The sequence below is a fragment of the Sinohyriopsis cumingii genome, chromosome 2, assembly GCF_028554795.1.
Source record: "Sinohyriopsis cumingii isolate HCF-2022 chromosome 2, ASM2855479v2, whole genome shotgun sequence".
Classification (NCBI taxonomy): domain Eukaryota; kingdom Metazoa; phylum Mollusca; class Bivalvia; order Unionida; family Unionidae; genus Sinohyriopsis; species Sinohyriopsis cumingii.
Window position 1 is genome coordinate 24,734,097 of NC_142962.1, and position 19,826 is coordinate 24,753,922.

The following is a 19,826-nucleotide window of genomic DNA, read 5'->3' on the forward strand; positions in this document are numbered from 1 at the left end:
TGTGTTCACCGTTAATAGCCTCAGTGTCTTTGTGATTTAAGATCACAGAGGCACTCCTATAATTCCATGGTGTTGTGATTTTTAGCGCATCATTGTCTGATGCATTACGTCATAATTAACTGCATCCTGAGAATAATGTCCTCCTTAATCTCAGACGTGCTGGAGAGCTGGAACCTTCATACGAACAACCGACGCATCATAGACAGACGTTTCACCGCGTCTTTGCTTGTTGTGCACGCAGGTTCGTTTATCGCATGGTAATCATCGAAATTACAATGACGTTGTTCTAACTTGAATTCGGGGACTTTAATCAATTTCGGAACATACATCACAGCTTCAGATGCAATAATGGCTTCAATAAGTCGACTGGGTTTTTCGTGTCAACAACCGTCTGTTAGATTTCGGCCCACTTGGCCCGCAAAGGAATTTTGACATGATACTGCGCTGTTATTTTGCAAAGATGTTTCAAAATCTGACGCGACGCCTCTATAGACATATGTAGGTTTTTTGCATACAGCTTGAAATCCTTATCCAACGATCTCAACCGAGTTGCTTGAGGTGGTTCACAGTCGGCATGCTGATATATGAGTAAATCTCATATTTAATTGATTATTCTGTCAATAAATATTTAAATGGTGTTACTTTACAATGATCCCGAGTGGCCGAATGGTCTAAAGCGCTCACCGTTCCGGCTACGTGGGAAAGCCTGCCAGTAGCTTCTCGTGGGTCGGTGGTTCTTTTCTGGGTTTTCAAGGGTTCTTCCTCCATCAGTTATACTGGCCGCCATGTATAGCCTATTTTGTGCTGAAAAACGGCGTTAAACCCTAGAACAACAACAATAACAAGGATCATAAACTGCAATCGTTTCAATCTTGCCTATTGTTTCACTGTTTTCATTATTTTTAAACGATGCTAACGTCGTTTTGTTTTCTACAACAATAGGTAACATATTTGCGTTGTAGAGCTGATTGAGCGCCTTTACTCTATTACCACATTTAAGATATGGTCGAGTACCGATCGCAAAATGGAAGTCGAGCAAACGTGATTTACAATATTATTAATGATTTCTTCCGCAGGGTTCACCGTTTCCAAGGCATACACCTTTGCACTGATTGCGTCCCAATGCTACTGGACTTCTTGTATGAGGAATGAATTCTCTAACAGAAATAAACATCTATTTTTCGAGTGATGGTGTGCATAACTTCATGCGTATCCTGTCCATTGTTTCACAGAGCATACAAGGATATAATACATACTCAAGTGGATAATATTTCAGTGTAGAATCATTCTCTTTAAAAATACTTCCATCCATGATAGTAATTTACAAACTCGGGACGGTGAATAGTAAACATACATACTGCAGAAACCTAATATTACTTTCAATAGCTTCCTGTTTAAATATAATTTCTTCAAACCAGCATTTGGCCGAATCACTAAACACTGGCAAATATAAAGTAATAAACGAACTTGTACATGACCGCCCTGCGTAAAAGTGTATCCAATTATTTAAAACGTCTTATACTGTTCGCATATTGACTCCAAAGGTTATGTATCTTTGCATGTAAATCTTTTATGAAACTTTCGACATTGCATCGGCCGTCAGGACTCTAGAGTTTAAATATATTTATCATCCAAGTGTGTATCGTTGGTATATCTGCATATTATAATGCCGAAAGCATCTCTCTGATTAATTTGTTTCTTAGTAATCTTTATGCTGTTACTATCTTCACTAATCATTTCAATGTTGTCACTGTCCTCTCAGGTCATTTATGTCTTTTTGCGTGGTTTACCCAAAGTCAACGAAGTTTTCTTGCGCATCATCATACAGGGACTTTTCAGGATTTTATCATAAGCTTCACCGAGTTTATTTCATTCTTGTTCCAATTAGTTTCCTAACTCGACTAATTTGACAAATTGCTCCGGCTAAGTATTTGAAAAGTCCTACATCTTTCGAGCCTCTTTGATAAATCGTATGACGCGTTTACGCGAAATAATGGTTTAATCCTTTCTGTGACGCTACAAACAGTAGTAGTGTGCTGGTTTAATATATTATCTTTAAGGAAAATCTCAACAAACTATGGTATATGCATGTTTTGATTTTGAAAAGTCGTTTACGAAAGCCGATTTTGCTACAAAAAGTCGTAACCGATTTTGACAGAAAAAAATCGTTTACGTAAGCCGATTTTGCAACCAAAATAATCGTTTACTAAAGTTAAATAATCATTTCTACTCATACATGTCTAGTCAGACCACACACATTAGCGTGTAACGCGATGGTAAAAGTTTGGTAAAGTTATCGGGTACAGAAGGAGTCGACCCATATCAGAAAACTTTGTTTAATACGTCTATTACCATACTGCTGAATGTTTTTATTTACCAGGTACATAGAGGCCGGACAATTGCCACAAACAAGGTAAGATACATATGGTACCAACTGCCATCGATTATTGGTTTATGTGAGCATTTTTAGACCGTGTACATGGACCATATGATCTCTAATTAGCAAAAAAGAAAATTATATAGTATAATTAATAAAACTAATTGTAGTACCTAAATTGCATTGTTATAATTAGAAATAGGCAAACATATTGAATACACTGCCAATTGAGCAAAGATTTTAAGCTTTTTGTTTCTTAAACCCGACTAAAAACGATAATCCAAAACCTGTTTCGTAACAACCTCTATAAATATATACGCGTGTACAACACATACAGGTGTCTCCATACACATACACTGCGGTCATCTATTCAAACAATAATAGCCACCTGTTTCGTAACAACTCCTATAAATATATACGCGTGTACAACACATACAGGTGTCTTCATACACATACACTGCGGTCATCTATTCAAACAATAATGGCCACCTGTTTCGTAACAACTCCTATAAATATATACGCGTGTACAACACATACAGGTGTCTCCATACACATACACTGCGGTCATCTATTCAAACAATAATAGCCACCTGTTTCGTAACAACTCCTATAAATATATACGCGTGTACAACACATACAGGTGTCTCCATACACATACACTGCGGTCATCTATTCAAACAATAATGGCCACCGATGTTACAGTGGAATAACCTCGACTGTTCAACCTCATGTTTAAAGGTTCAATTAAAAAATGATTGCTAATATCATGAAAACGAACCGTAATCACCATCCAATCATATACATGTAATATCGGGAAAACGACCCGTACCCACCATCCAATCGTATACATGCAATATCACGAAAACGAACGTAACCACCATCCAGTCACATACATGTAATATAACGAAAACGAACCGTAACCAGCATCCAATCATATACATATAATATCACGAAAACGACCGTAACCACATTCGAATATTATACATGAACGTATTAAACGTATTTCTAATAAAGCCTGGGAGAAAGAAAACTGTTTTAAAAAGCCTTATATTCAAACTGGGTCTCTACAGAGTTTTGATTACGCTGACCGCATTTGGAACACTTGAACAGTACAGAAGAAAGAACGCATACAATACAATTATTTTATTTGTAATCACTTGTACCGCTATTCATATTCCTTACATTGTAGTTTTGTTACTGTTAGTACGACTGTGCTCTAGCAAACTCATGTTTTCTACTGAATCCGCCAGTCCTATGTTTGTACTCGGATTTGACAAAACATGGTTTAAATCAAACTGATTGTGAATTCTTTGATCTTTATCAATTTTTGGTTATGTTTTGGAGTTTAAGAATTGCTTCTTCTAGTGGTAGCATATTAAATATTTAAGTTTCAAATTACAATAATGTAATCTAGGTACTCATATCAGTTAGAATTAATTGCAATGTGTATTTTGTGTTTTGCAAAAATATGTTGTAATGACCATAATGGGCACAAACGCCCTTACTTTGCTGTGTTCTGGTCAACCTAGTTCGACATTACTTACACGGAGGTTTCAATTTCAGAGTGGTTATCTATACCGATTCCCTGTTCTCCCATTATTTTTAAACTGGCCTGCATGACAGATGGACACTTCAAACGTATAATATCATATAGAAATAATTATAATTAAAAGTAATTTTGTTCATAAGTTCAACATCTTTAAACCACCGACGAATCAGGTCGTTCTGTTTGATGTTTATTTGCTAATTATATGTTGTTCCTCATGATAACGTATGCAGTCTACTGCAAACAGCTTTAGGATACTTTGCAATTAAATTTAAGAGAAACGGTCAGAGACATTTCTAAGATGACTTGTATATAAAACGAATGTCTATACGTCCCACCGTATATTGCTGAAATCACACGATTTTTGTGTACCTACCCCACCCTGGTCGTTTCTGCACGCACAGCCCGTCACATCTGTGCACTGTGACCTACGTATTGTTACACGTGACCGAATTCCTGTTAACGGAGAAAAGATCTTCTTGCCATCGTCACTGTTTAGAAATGTCTCGAATGTTGAGGTGCTGTAGGCCTAGAATGGATGGAATATCAACATCAGGGTTGTAATATGAGTTAAAGTTATTATAAAAGAGGAAACAAAGGGGAATCACTCTTATACAGTTTTCATTCATTAATTAGTGTCACTCGATGTCGATCTTTCGCTGAATCAAAAAACTACACAAACAACGATAATTTTTGTGAGAATCTTGTTATTGTGCTATTCTCATTACATCACTAGGAAAAGTAGTTTTGGTATCCTTTTGTTTAATTTCAACTTTCCAATTGACTAAAAGATTAATTTTAAATACATGAATTACTTTCGGGACCTTAATTGGCAAGAAAAGAAGAGCAATTATCAAGTGTTTGCTATACATTATATTAACACGTGTTTTATTAGCAGATTACGTATTGAAAATTAAAATGAAAATTTATTTAAAACAACAAACATATCAATGATCGTCAAAGGGAATTGAATTTTCTGAAATTTAAACTCGAAACGTTCTTTCGATATTTGATGTGGTTTGTATCCTTACCTTGCCCGACACTTTGATAGTATTAATGCTGATATCCAAGTTGGACCCCAGGTTGACGTAGTAGGAGCTTCCAGTCGGGAAGATGACGTTATCAGTGACGCAAGGTACTCTCTCGTTGTCCAATAGCGCTACGTCATCACAATTCCCGCTCTCTGAACTTGTTTGGCACCAGTTTAACGGGTCTATCCAGTCGGCCGGACGAGTGATGTTAAATTCCACATCTGAAAAATAAGTTAGTAACGAAATATGAAAATATTCAACTTATAATCTTTCTTGTGAACTGATTAGCAAATGAAAACCTTGCCAGATGGTCCTAATGAGGATAAATGGGGTGGGTGAGCTGCTGTGTATGCAATATAAATGGTGTTGACTGCTGGGGATGCGATTGTATTCGTATTATTCTGAATTATAATTTGTCCTGCTCGATTCTGAAATTGTAATAAAATAAATGAGCGAGCAAAGAGGAATGTGAAACATGCACTAGTTGATATTCTCTGCTGATTTTTAATATCTTGATTTCCGTCATTAATCATAGGCATTGGTTGCAGACATGTCGTAATTAGACATATGAGTACATACATACCATACGTACGTACGTACATACATAAATACCTACCTACCTGCCTACCTACCTACCTACCTACATACATACATACATACATATGAAAGCTGGGCGAGTGCATTACCTGCTCCGGACCCAAGACAGCTGGCACTGTGGTCGGGCTCTTCAGTGAACGCCAGTGTTGAATATGCTCCCAGTACAAACTCGCCATCTTTTGGCATAACCTATCAACACGATGAAATGACATATCAATTCCTATAGAAAGCTAAAAGGTTAAATATTGCAATGATTTTTTTAAAAACATTGAAATTAAAACTTGTAAGATCTGGCGAAACATATCGGTTTACAGACTCAGAGTCAAGACTGTCCTAGTCTTAATTGCAAAGTATTTTACAATTAAATGTAAGGAAAATACATGGTATAAAAAGTCATACGTTCAGATATAAGAATTACAGATTCAGATGCAAATATCACACATTTAGAAACAAAAATCCTACATTTAGAAACAAAATTCACATATTCAGATATACGAATCACACGTTTAGGCTTAAATCACACATTCAGATACAAAAATCGCACATTTAGATACAAAAATCACATATTCAGTTAAAAAAAACCCACGCATTCTGATATAATAATCACACATTTAGAAACAAAATCAGACACTGAGATACAAGTATCACATTTTGATACAGAAATCACAGTCAGATACAAAATCACATATTTGGATACAAAATCACACATTTTGATACACAAATCACACATTCAGATACAAAAATCACATATTCGTTTACAAGCCCAACTCATTTTGATACAAAATTCACACATTTAGATACAAAATCACACATTTAGATACAGAAATCACACTATTAGTTTAAGAATCGTATTTTGATAAAGAAATCACAAATTCGGATACAAAATCACAAATTCGGATACAAAATAACACATTTAGATACAGAAATCACACATTTTGATACAGAAATAACACATTCAGATTTAATAATCACACATTTAGATACGAAATCACACATTCAGATAAAAAAAATCAAAGAATTTGAGACAGAAATCACACATTCAGAAACAAAATCACATGATACAAAATCACACATTTAGATACAGAAATCACATATTCAGATACAAAAATTACATATTCAGATACAAAAGTCATTCATTGAGATAAAATTTCACACATTCAGGTGCAAAATCACACATTTAGATACAAAATCACACATTCAGATACAAAATCATACATTTAGATATAATAATCACACATGTAGATACAAAATCACACATTTCGATACAGAAATCACATATTCAGATACAAAATCACACATTTAGATACAGAAATCATACATTTAGATACAAAATCACATATTTAGATACAGAAATCATACATTTAGATACAGAAATCACACATTCATATACAAAATCATCCATTTAGAAATAATAATCACATATTTAGATACAGAAATCACACATTTAGATACAAAATCACACATTTAGATACAGAAATCACATATTTAGATACAGAAATCACACATTTAGATACAAAATCACACATTTTGATACAAAATCACACATTTAGATACAGAAATCACACATTTAGATACAAAATCACACATATAGATACAGAAATCACACATTTAGATACAGAAATCATACATTTGGATACAGAAATCACACATTCAGATAAAAATCATACATTTAGAAATAATAATCACACATTTAGATATAGAAATCACACATTCAGATACTGGATAAAAATATAAAACAATATCTTGATTTCGTTAATTATGTCATTAGAATACGCCCATACCGTAACATCAGAAGAGCACGTCGTTAAATTTAAAAAAGAAAACGTCACAAGCTTCCTCTTTATTTACGCTATACCTTCACGACACGGGCATACATTATTTCTTATTTCTCTTTTTTACAATGAAATCACCAAATTGCTACAATGTTGTGACTTTTATTCCCCAATCACTAAACAGCGGCGAAGAAATTTACAATACCTTGCTTAAACCTTAGCCAGCATTCCAGTGTGATACAAATGAAGGAAATGAGTACTGTAACTTGGGTGGTGGAAAGTGGCTTGGACGATATTTTCAATTTTGTCACAGAATCATATGTACAGACATGACCAAACGGTTTATGATTTATTCAGTTTAAGGCTACAATCTAAATGACCGAAAAAAAGTTCATTTTACACAAATCTCAAGCTTCCGTACAAAATTAAAATATCACAATTGACCACGTGATGGAAATTCTCAAGAAGCAATTAATTAATACTGTTGTCGGCCATAGTAGTAGTAGTAGTTGTTGTTGTAGTGGTAGTTGTAGTAGTAGTAGAAGGGAACAATTTTTCCCTTGAGTTATACTACATTTATGGTAATAATTATGTATGAAATCGTGACAACGAGTATTTAAGTATTAATAACTATTACTTAAGTAAGAGGAATATTTATTTATTTATTTCTTGAAACGCCAGTTTGTTTGTTACTTTGATTTTCGCTAATATCGGTTATTTCCTTTAGGTCATTTCGTGTAAATTAAACAATTAGAGCACCGAAATTATTCAGGGCAATTCACAGCTAAAAAGCCCTCGAAGAGAACGGCGTTCTGCTGGACGAAAAGATCCTCAAGAAATTCAAGATAAGACCTTTTCTTTCGTTTTAATTGTGGAGAGTTGTAACCATTTATGATATTCTTCAGCAATAACAAACAATTTGAAATTAATTGCTGTGGTGGACGTATTGGGTGTCTGACTGCCAACGTTTTCATTTAGGACCAAAATGACATACTGCAAAGCATTCTTGAGTATACCCATTGTTACTAGGACTTTCCGTTTTGAAGAAATAACAATAACAAAATGTTAAAGATGGCTGCCATGGTGGCCACATTGGATATCACATTAACACCATTTCCATTTAGGATCAACTAGACATCAGAATAATGTCGTTTTATGAAAGCACGATATCAAAACAACTAGTTATCTATGAGAAATAGCGACAGTAAGATTTTCAGGATGACCGCCTTGGCGATCGTAATGGACCAGTGGCGTGCAGAGCTAAACTGCCGGCCGGGGCGGAGGCCCGAGATGCCGCCCTCCGTCGCTTATTTTAAGAAGGCGGCTTCACCAAGGGGGTATCACCAACGTTTCATAATATTATCCTCCTTTTACCCCTCACTCTTTATTTTTCTTTATCTTTTCATTTAGCAGCAGAGGGGGCGAATCCCACAACTTTTAGAAGCCTCCAAACGCCGAAATAAGCCCTTTATAAAACCCACCCTTCATTGTAAACGCAATTGTCGCCGCGCGCTGTTGTCGTTTCCCCCAGAAGGGGCGCCGCCTACAACTTCAGTGACTTCGTCGCCGACGCCGAAATAAAACCGCGAGGGTGCTTCGTTGTAAACGCGATGACGAAGTCATCATTGTCGCCGTTGTTGCTGCGTGCTGTTGTCGTCGCCCTCTCTGCTGCTCTCTAGCTGAAAATTGTATCTAACCCGACTCGAGGATATAAATTAAAAATTACTTATACCAAATAATGGTACACTCAGAATCTTACACAGCCAGGTTGTCTAGGGAGCGAGCAGAAGCACTTAAAAAATATATCCCGGTGAAGGAAAAGTTTAAAAAGGATGTGCAATTACAACAACAAGCACAAGTTGAATACGCAACTGAAGCAAAGGAATTATTTAAGCCTGTTACTGCGGCCACTGAAAGGGTTTAAACTGCTATTAGGGGCCCCGAAGAAGAGAAAAGAAGTCTTATTCAAGAATTGCGAGAAGAATCCGCGCTGCAACCTGCTAGACGAAAAATAATTGATTTCAAATCGAGATTTACCCCCGAGGGTATAAAAAAAATTGAGAAATTTGAATTGACAGATGCCCATAGTAGTTATGATTTTGGTAAGATTGCTGCCTAAAATTTTCCGCTACGAGCTCAATATTTAAAACCCGAGTATGTTAAAGGCGTAAAGAAAGATACCTGGGGTGATTGGTTGTATAAAATAGCCACAAACGACTACACCATAGACAGAACAGATGTTGGTTATCCATTTTTTGCTAATGGAATAGGCGACTACAATAAAGAACAACAAGAACAGCAAAAAATGATACGTCAGCAGCAACTGGCGGAAAAAAAAGAACAGCAAAAAATAATGCGAGAGCAAAGACAACAAGAAAAAGCACAAGCGCAAAAACAACCAGCAAAAAAACGTCAACCTTCTCCGCAGCCACAAGACCTTTCACTTCCTGAGCCGTTGCAACAGAGAGAGAAGAAAAAACGGAAAATAAACGAGGAAGACCCAAGACAATACCGTCGATAACAGTGCCACATGTAAATGTGTCTCCGTCGCGGTCGCCAACAGATCCTGAACTGGGTGCTGACCAGGTGCTTAAAGAGGCTATGGAGTATGAGGAGGAGACGACCGAGGTTGGTCAACCGCAGCGACTTCAGGGTCGTCATCGCCCTCCCCCCCCCACCCCCGTCGAAAATCGTTTAAACAGATTCAACAGGAAATGGAGGAAAGGAAAGAATATCGATCTGACTCGCAAAGTCAACAGCCAATATCTAAGACGGGTAAAATAGTTCTGGGACGTAAACAGCCGCCACCTACTGGCAGTGGTTATGGAATTCCTTGCCCTGATAATATCTTCAATGATGTGTCCCGGTTAGAAGTTCTTATCGGAGCAAGACCTTCCAGAAACAACTCGCCGGAAATAATCAATGAGGCCTCTGATATTTGCCAGAGATTATTTCAAGGTGGCATCATGGATGCTCTTATGTATCAAGAACTCGTCGATGAACTCATTGATAGTGACTAAGGTTACCACGATTAGACACATGACAATAGCATAACATGGTCATATATAACATACCTACAACTGCGCAGATCAGAGCAGTAAACTCACGATTACCAATCTATAGAGCAACTTAAGGAGACGGACTTGGCGATACCGCTCAGCGATTATTTGCAGGATTGGCACCAAAGTTGGGTCCACTTGCAAAACAGCTATCGATGAAAGCCATTAATATTGTTAGTGAAAAAGCTCCCGCTGTAATTGTTGGCGCTGCTGGCAAAGCACTTTCGGCAATCAGAGAGAGAATAACGCGACTAATGAGACGTAAACCGGTGAAATTACCAACCACCGAAACCATGTCCGTGGATGTTAGTAAAATAATAAATCAAGCCGCAAATCAAAAACTAGGGGCGCTGGAATCCGACGTGCAGCGAAATATTACAGCAAATTTGATAGCGGGATCGTCCATTTGAAATCACATGTAGTAGTATAAAATGTTCAAACTGATATCCGATCCAGCATTTAATATAGATGAGCCGTTCGAGCGAGACAGATCGGTGCGTGATCATCAATTTTATTCCTACGATGCACGAGATCCAAATCAACAGGGGCGTATTGAACTTCAAGTTCACGATACAAGCAGATATTTCTTGCCATCTGATGCGTTTACTGAAGTAGAAGGTAGACTTACAAAGGCGGATGGTACTAACTGCGACGCCAATGACCGAGTTGGTTTTGTCAACAGTGGAATCATGGCATTGTTTGATAGCGCCGCGTATATGATTGATGGAAAAAATATCGAAATAATTCAAAACGACCTCGATGTTGCCACAACAATAATTGGTCTGGCGAGATATTCTGACGACTTTACAAGGTCATCTGGTCCATCAATGATGTTTGCCAAGGAAGTCACCGATAACGCCAATCATATTCAGTATATTAAGTTACTTACGCCAGTAGCTACTGAAGTTGCTGATCAGGTAGAAGCTGACAACCCCGACCGTGAAGCTAGACCAGCTAATCCCTTTGAAGTTATAAAAAATATCAGCGCGACTTACAATTTGGGATTTGCAACACGCCGAGCAACGCTGTCAGGAGATACCAGAAATTTCTCATGCGCGATTCCACTCTCTGATATCTTTGGATTTTGCAGAGATTACCGAAAGGTCATCTTTGGAGCCAAACACACAGTTATGCTTCACAGAAAAGGCCACGACAATGATGCGATCTGGCGAGGAGCTGGTGCTGCTGATGCTGGTATGGTAACACTAACAAAACTTTCGCTGTGGATGCCAGTGCTAACTCCATCGGTCACAGAAGAGCCGCGACTGCTTTCTTTTATGAATCAAGGTGGTAAATCATTGATGTTATGGCTTACAGTGACCACAGACGCCGTCTCAAGTCGAGTCAGGGATGTGTTTACTTGGCATATAGCATCACAACAGGGAGTTTCTGCGCCACGACATATCTTTATTGCGCTGCAGGATGTTTCCCGGACAAATAATCAACTAAAGTCCCATATGATATTTGACAAACTTGACGTTACTGAGGTTTCGTTGAGAATAAACAGTCAGTAAGAACCATCCGAAGATATATCACTGAGTTATACAAATAATCACGTGGCGCGCGCGTATCATCGTTGGCTGACATTTTTGGCGCGTAACCTAAATATAGATACTGGCACACAAATATCACAACTTGATTTCACAAGTCTGTATCCGATTTATTACTTTTCACTGGAACATCTTGACTTGTCCAAGCAGTCTGTTGTTGATATTCACTTCAGAGCTCGTGTCGGCGCGTTACCAGTCCCTGATCCTTCTCATGGTTAAAACTGACGGTATCTTTTCTCTTCTCGCGGCAATACCAGCGTTGATAGCCGCTGCTGCCCCAGCTGTTGCTAAAGCCGCCGCGTTAGGAGCTGTTGGAACCGCTGCTGGAATGGTGCTAAAGAAAGCCACTGGAAAAGGATACAAAAAAAGAGACGTGGGTTAAGACTTCCAGGAACTCCACCATCGTGGTACCCGAAACGGTTCTGAGCGCACAAAGTGTTTTTACTCCAATGTCCAATTTTGATTTGCTCGATGCTGTTAAACAATTAAATATAAAAAATTTCAGAGGCGTCTTTATGCGAGATCAATTACCGAGCCAACCAAATAATCCAGAAACAGGAATTATTAATCTTGATAACAGTGATGGTCCAGGAACTCACTGGGTTGCTTACGCGATCGATCCACGTGGAATTATCTATTTTGATTCGTATGGGTTAGCACCGCCAGTTGAATTTCTCCAATATACAAAAGACGTCCCCGCGTCAGTTTGGTACTCAACGCTGCCAACACAAACACTGACCGATCCTCCGATATGTGGTCAACAAGTATTGAATGTTCTTGATGCGATATCAGCGTCAACCAAACCACCTCACAAAGTCGTGCACGAGTATACCACGGGTCGATTTAAACAGTTTCCTATCAAATAATGGTTGATATTTACGAAAGATCTCTCCTCAACAGAAAAGTAAAACGTACCGACGTGGATTTATCAAAATATGCAACCAAGGATGAAATCGATAATCTTTTAAGTTTGACCGGGATAGACCCAGATGAGGTTGTTATTTTTCAGGACCGGCACGGAAAACTAAGAACCAGTGATATTAAATGGCATGAAATAATTCGTGGGGTTATTGGAGCCACTCCGGGTAACATCCCTGTGTTCACTGACAGCGGAAAAATCAGAGATTCGCTGATATCAATTACGGCGCTGCGAGATGATATGCAGAAAGTTGCAGTAAAAAAGACCGGTGATACAATGACAGGTGAACTTAGCATGAACGGCAACAAAATAACCGTTTTAAGAGATCCAACATCCCCGGAAGATGCCGCAAACAAACAATATGTTGACACCATTGACGTTAAACTAACCACGTTGCGGGCCGAGTATGATGTTCATGTAAACGCGTTTGCAAGACTTCGAAGAAACTTTCAAAAAACCGATGATGCCACGGATAAGTTCTTTGGAACTCCTCCCGTCATTGATATAAAGCTTTCTGATATCAAGACCAACATTGACACAATCAAACAAACACAACAGGATATCGTAGAGGGGATTCCTGATATCGTTAACAAAACCAGTTTGATTAAAGTCCCCACTGGAGTTACTCCCGGGCATATCACCAACATAGTATACACGATATCATCTGGATTTGCAACATGGTCTCGACAAAATAATACTATCAAATATACAGCAACAGTCACTGGAGTGTATAGACTGTCTGTGTTCAGCGCCGCTAAATTTGAAATCTTCACAACATATCCATGAAGACATTACACCGATAAGTTTTCTGGGGTTGTGACTATCATATTAAACAAGGGAACCGAAGAAACATTTATACTGGAATCCGCCGACAAGAAATTAACCGCAACATCTTACTGGTGGTGTTTGGAATTTGTAGCTGGAACGCCTCAATTGGTTACTGCGTAAAATAATAATATGGCATTAATGAAGGCAGCATCAACGACTACACTGGATGCGCAACAATACAGATATGATCAAGTACGCGAATGGCAGTCAGAGTTAAAAAATATCATCAGCGAATGCACAGCAAAGGTAAAAAAATACAAGCGGCATGTAACCATGTTAGACACAATAGTGTATTCAGTGTCAGCGTTAGTTGCATCCACAGGAGTATTATTGTCTGCGTTAACACCAGTGACAACTGCAATCGCGGTCACAATTACAGTTTCAACATCAGCGACAATTGCAGGAGTTGCTAATATTATCGCGAAAAAAATATCTTCAATTACGCTAACAAAATTGCACGAATATGAAAAGTTAAACAGCGCGGCCACGAGCGCCTACTCAAAATTGTCGGCGCTGATATCATCCAGTCTCGATGATACAACAATATCAGATTCCGAATTCGCGCAAATGGCAAAGGTGTATGAAGACTACACTGGTCATTTGAAGCGACGGCAGATAAATAACAATGTCAACGGAATTGCTTCAACAGATAGTCGAAAATACAAGCCGGGCGCGAACTTCTTTAATAACAGTAACCTCAACTAGACCAGAATTCAGTATTAATTTTCCAACTGCGATTCCAGTAAACGAGATTGCGTTAGCACAATTACGAGTATATCACAGTTGGCCCAATATCAGATCAGCGTCGTTTGGTGGATTGCCAGCGAATAATTCACTGGTATTTGCATATAAAAATAAACCCGATGGCACGCCAGACTGGAATGTCATTGGGTTACCAACCGGGTCTTATCAAATCGAAGAAATCAATGAAGAATTACAACGTCGAATAAAATATATCACAACAAAGGAATCCAAAATAGCAATAACTGTTCATGAGCCAACGCTGTCTTCTGCCATTGAAATAAACACCCCAGACTACGCCGTGGGTATATACAATAGTTCAATCAGAACAGTGTTAGGATGGCCTGAAGTCGCTCCACCGACACGACCAATACCACCAAAGCCGATAAAGTCTGATTATACAACGAACACACAATCATACCATGACATTACACCATCATACAAACAAAGTCTGGATGGTATAAAAAATGCAACGTTGGGTAGTGATTTTGGCTTCTACCGTAAGGACATATTCGGTGGATTTTTATTTATGAACAACTTCTCACAGGAGGAACTAAATCGGTTTTTATTGACCTAAGAGATATTATTGAATATTTTAAAACCATTAATCAAGAACATAAAACACAATTAGAGCGACTACGGCAGCGCCTCCAAGAACATCTTTTTGATATAACAAGTTCACGCAGCGAAATCATTACGCGGATTGAAATATTAAATCAGCTTGCTGCCGACATAGAATATATTAACCAGCGAGCAATTCAGGCAACAATTGATCACACTGATAACATAAATCGCTATAAACAACAATTTCTAGCCCATTATTCACTGACAGAAGCCACTCTGCCAAATTTTAAACTTCCCGGATATAACGTGCCCGAGTTAAGAAAATCCGTCACCGACCTCATCAACGAGTTCTTTGATGACATACTCGCACAACACAGAAAAACATTACCGGAGCCAACTATCCTCAGACACAACAATAATATTTCGGGCGACGGCCGGCATGTATCCCCGGGCATCGTAAATATAACCGAAGTGGTCGCGGTCAATCTTGTGTGCGATGTCATTGATGGCAGTTACAGCACGGACACGACAGTATCAAATCAAGCCCAGCAGGGGTTTATTCTTTATTCATTTACTCCGAAAGATGTACCACCTGGATTTCTGATTGTGCAAGAGCCGATCAATCCGGTCTATCTACGATGTCATAATCCGTGGCTGACTAGAATAAATTTCGCGCTGACAGACCAGCGTGGGAATCTTCTTGATTTTCAAGGTGAAACACTACATATTAGTCTGCTAGTAAAGTCTTAAGACTTTTAATCCTAGGGATTTTTGAGTGAAAAATTAATTTTATTTTATATTTTCTGCAACGCTGGCAAATTCACTGAAATTTATAGGGTAATTACTAGTAAAAATCACAGAAATCGGCCAATTTCTCAATTTTGATAGGGTGTTTACTAGTAAAAATCATGCGAATTTAGTAAAAAGCAAAAAAAGAAATATATTTTTTTACTGACAATTAATCAAGCAAGGATTATATAAATGTATCACTGTGTAAAATGTTTCATACATAATAAAGAACTTCTTGATGAAGCTGTCAGCGGGGGGAAAGTTACCCCGGAAAAAATAATTGTTGATGTATACGGTAATGACGATTTTATATTAACTGATAAGCAACTGGAAGTATTAAAAAAAGATCATATTGTGATCGCACATTGCAGTATACATCAAATCCTCGAATATATACGCGTATTTAGATCTTAGATTAGATTTATATGTACCACCACATAAATGTTTTCGTGTATGACAAACAAGCGCTCGAGCAAGCAGTTAGGGCTGCATTTGCACAAGAAGAAATTAACGTTAAATTTATTATTGACGAATACGGAGACGAAGACTTCTTACTAACACAACAACAGTTAGATAGTCTCAGAAGCGAGCATATTATTTCAATTGTATGCGACAGAGATCAAATTCTCAATTATGCACACTCCTGCATTAAACCCCATCGACTAAGGAAAATACTATCTCCTTGATGAAGTCAAGGCTGATGCAAGTAAAAAAAATATACCGTTTTTTTACTTCCTTGATTTTATCAAGGCAATTTCATTTCCAAATACTTGACTTATCCTAATCAAAGTGAGGTATTTACTTCCTTGATGCTCGACTTTGTCCTTGATTTCATCAAGGTGAGGTATTTACCTCCTTGATTTCGTCATCCTTGACTTCGTCCTTGATTTCATCACGGGACATACAATTTTTTTAACTTCCTTACACGAGTATTTATTATTTTTGTTATTTCATACTCTTGAGCTAATTTCAACCTAATCTTTTCAATTGCACGAGACAATGAAACAAATTCATTTATTTGTGCTTCTTCTACTGTAGCCAGCGATTTATATAAACTCGTCTGGATCCCTTTTATAAATCGATACTGAGCTGGAAGAATATAATGCCCTGCGCATTTAGCTTCATGTAATGATTCAAAATCAGACATAATTGTTTCAGAATTTAGTGATATATTAAATCCGCGCTCTTCTAATTTTTTGATAGCAGCAATCACATCATTGATGTTTTCGTAATTCATATATATAACATTATATATTTAAAAGAAAAAAAATTGACCCACATCTCCTTGGGTCTCTAGCTTATCAAATGCGAGCAGGTTCATATAGGGACAGCACAAAATATAGTATTTACACTATTATACATAATATTTACACTATTATACATAATATTTACATGTATTTACATTTGTAAAGCTTCTAAAATACCACCGCATCTTAGCAAGCTTACAGTAGGACAGACAACATATAGTATTTATACTATTTACAGTAGTATATAGTATGGACAGCACAACATATAGTATTTACACTATCTACAGTAGGATATAGTATAGTAACTAAGGACAGCACAACATATAGTATTTACACTATTTACAGTAGGATATAGTATAGTAACTAAGGACGGCACAGACAGATACGGGGTTATATTCTACGCCCAACAAAGTTGCACACCCTCCCCCAAAATCAATCCCGCAGAGGGGCAAAATGTCACCAGTTAGGGCTGTAACGCGGAAAGTTGTGCAACTTTGTTGGGGTTCGAAACCCCGTACATAATGCGGACGCTATAGTATATAAACCGACTGATACTTGGAAGTTCAAAAATAGCTCACTCGGTTTTTCGTACTTGTTTTTTTAAATATAATCGCAGAAAAAATACAGATGAACCATAAAACCGAACAAATGTAATAAAATAAGGATTTTATCTGTGAAAAAAATATTATTTATTATACGCCCTCCCGTGTTGACAGTTTTTGATAAAGTCACCTTGACGAAGTCACCTTGACAAAGTCAAAGGGGAAGTAATTGGAGACCATATAGGTAACACGGAGAACCATTTACCCACCTGTAGTGTATATCGTTACAGTTAACAAATTCTAAGCCGAATTTAAATTCTGAATTTGAAAAATACCTGTACTTGTAAACGCGGAAGTGTTATAGATTGCGACTCAATTGTTATACCGCTCGGGTATTGCACAATCCCAAGGAGCGTGGCGCAATCACCTTGACAAAGGGAGGGAACTAATTGCGTGAGATATGCTTAACGGAGTTATCTCCCATTTACATTAAAAATCCTCGAATTTTAGTGAAGTAGATAATGAAAAACAATTTTCTGCTTATATGTTTTTGAGATGGAAGACTTGTATATTTTTTCTGCGACTCTTCGTACTGAGGGTACACAAATATCAAAATACTTGCCAGCTGAGTTCATCGATTGAAATATTACATTAATATTATTTTTTCATTCGTATCTAAGTTTATGGATACAATTCTCTTGGCGCTCTTATTGCTACGGCCAGTATTACCAGCCCTGTAATTTTGGCTTTGCGTCACAACCCTCAGATTGGATAAAGAATTATCGGTTTTGACACCATTGATGTGATCGATCACAAGATTGTCTTGGATCACTCCGTTAAATACCTCAAACACGAAACGATGGCAGAGATACTTCTTTTTTCCAGCAGTAAATCTACGATAACAGAACTATCAACAGCGCCGACTGGTTTTTTCAACCTGCAATGTCTGACTATTCCATCACGATTCGCTTCATAATTCTCGATGATAGGATGTGAGACAAATTCTTGGCTCATTTATATAATAATGTATTTGTCTAATTTATAATTTGTCTGAAAACTTAGTTAAGTAATCACGCTCGCATTTTAGCGCAACGTCGTTTTTTTTTTTTGTTGTAATATCGCTTGAGTTCACGGTATCTCTTTCCTTCGCAACTTGCACATAACCGTGTTTTACCCCTAACCCCAACACTAGATCGCAAGCATGGTATTGGCCCTAAACTCCCCCTTCGGACGCTTTGGAAATGGCTGCGGCAGAATTCTTTTCTGCAGAATTTATTACAAGGAATTACTGACCCAACTTGAAGCCACTTGCACCGGTTCATTCTATATATAATATTTTCTTATTTAAATGTTTGTCTTAAATATAATATGGAGGAGTTTGAAAGATGATCTGCCATGGGCACCGGGAAAGCTTCTAGATTCGATCTTGACAGACTAACCCCCGACTCGCGGAGACCAGCCCTGACTGATCTGTTTGATATTATCAGGAATGCCAAAAAAGAATTCCGCGACGACGGTGCATCTCACGTGTGGTCGTCATTTAAAATTATACGCGACACCGAAGGTGTTATCGATGCTACAGTGAATGATGCACGAGCGAAGACAATTATTGATTATCTTATTCAGAAATATTTTTTCAGAATAAAATTTATTGTGCAAGCAGATTCCGATACTTGGATTATCCGTGATAAAAATGACCCTATCCTTGCTAGCGGAAAGACTGTTCTGTTAAGTAAAGATTCCAAACCAGGAATGCTGACTGGGATTGATAAACCATATTACGCTCGAGCATATCCTGTGACCGTGGTCATTTATGGAATCTATCCGATAAAAACACCCAAAAATTGATAAACTCACCCCGATGAGATTGTCAAGGCTGAATTGTGTAGCCGAGCGAGTAATGGAACATTTCAAAAATGCGATGCGCGGAAACGGTCTGACTGCGTTAAGACAGTCCAAGATATCAGCGTGGGCTGAGCGGGTCAAACACATAGGAGCATCAATAAACGACGTTGCCGAGCTAGAAAAAGCATTAAGATTTCCCATAACCGTAACAACGATAACAGAGGAAGTATTATACAAATCGAAATATAATCGATACGGAGCTCCAATAAATATCATTGATCATAACGCTCACGCTTGGACTAACGCAGTTACGATATTTCCGCGGGATCGTGTTGTGAAATATTATCAGGGAAATATATTTGATTTTATTAAACAGATAAGCAAAACCGACCCTGTGTCGATGTGGCTGTTTAAAAGTT

The 19,826-nt window shown here is 37.8% G+C and overlaps 1 protein-coding gene across 2 annotated transcripts in view; it reads right to left on the reverse strand.

Annotated features, from left to right (window-relative positions):
* Positions 1-19,826, reverse strand: part of LOC149804490 (protein amnionless-like) — a 72,257-nt gene that overhangs the window by 39,764 nt on the left and 12,667 nt on the right. For both annotated transcript variants that reach the window (XM_089940705.1, XM_089940706.1), the window contains 3 exons: positions 5,641-5,740; positions 4,955-5,175; positions 4,300-4,452 (listed from right to left, as the gene is read on the reverse strand). In XM_089940705.1, the coding sequence (XP_089796831.1) occupies positions 4,300-4,452; positions 4,955-5,175; positions 5,641-5,740 (474 nt within the window). The remainder of the gene's footprint in view (positions 1-4,299; positions 4,453-4,954; positions 5,176-5,640; positions 5,741-19,826) is intronic.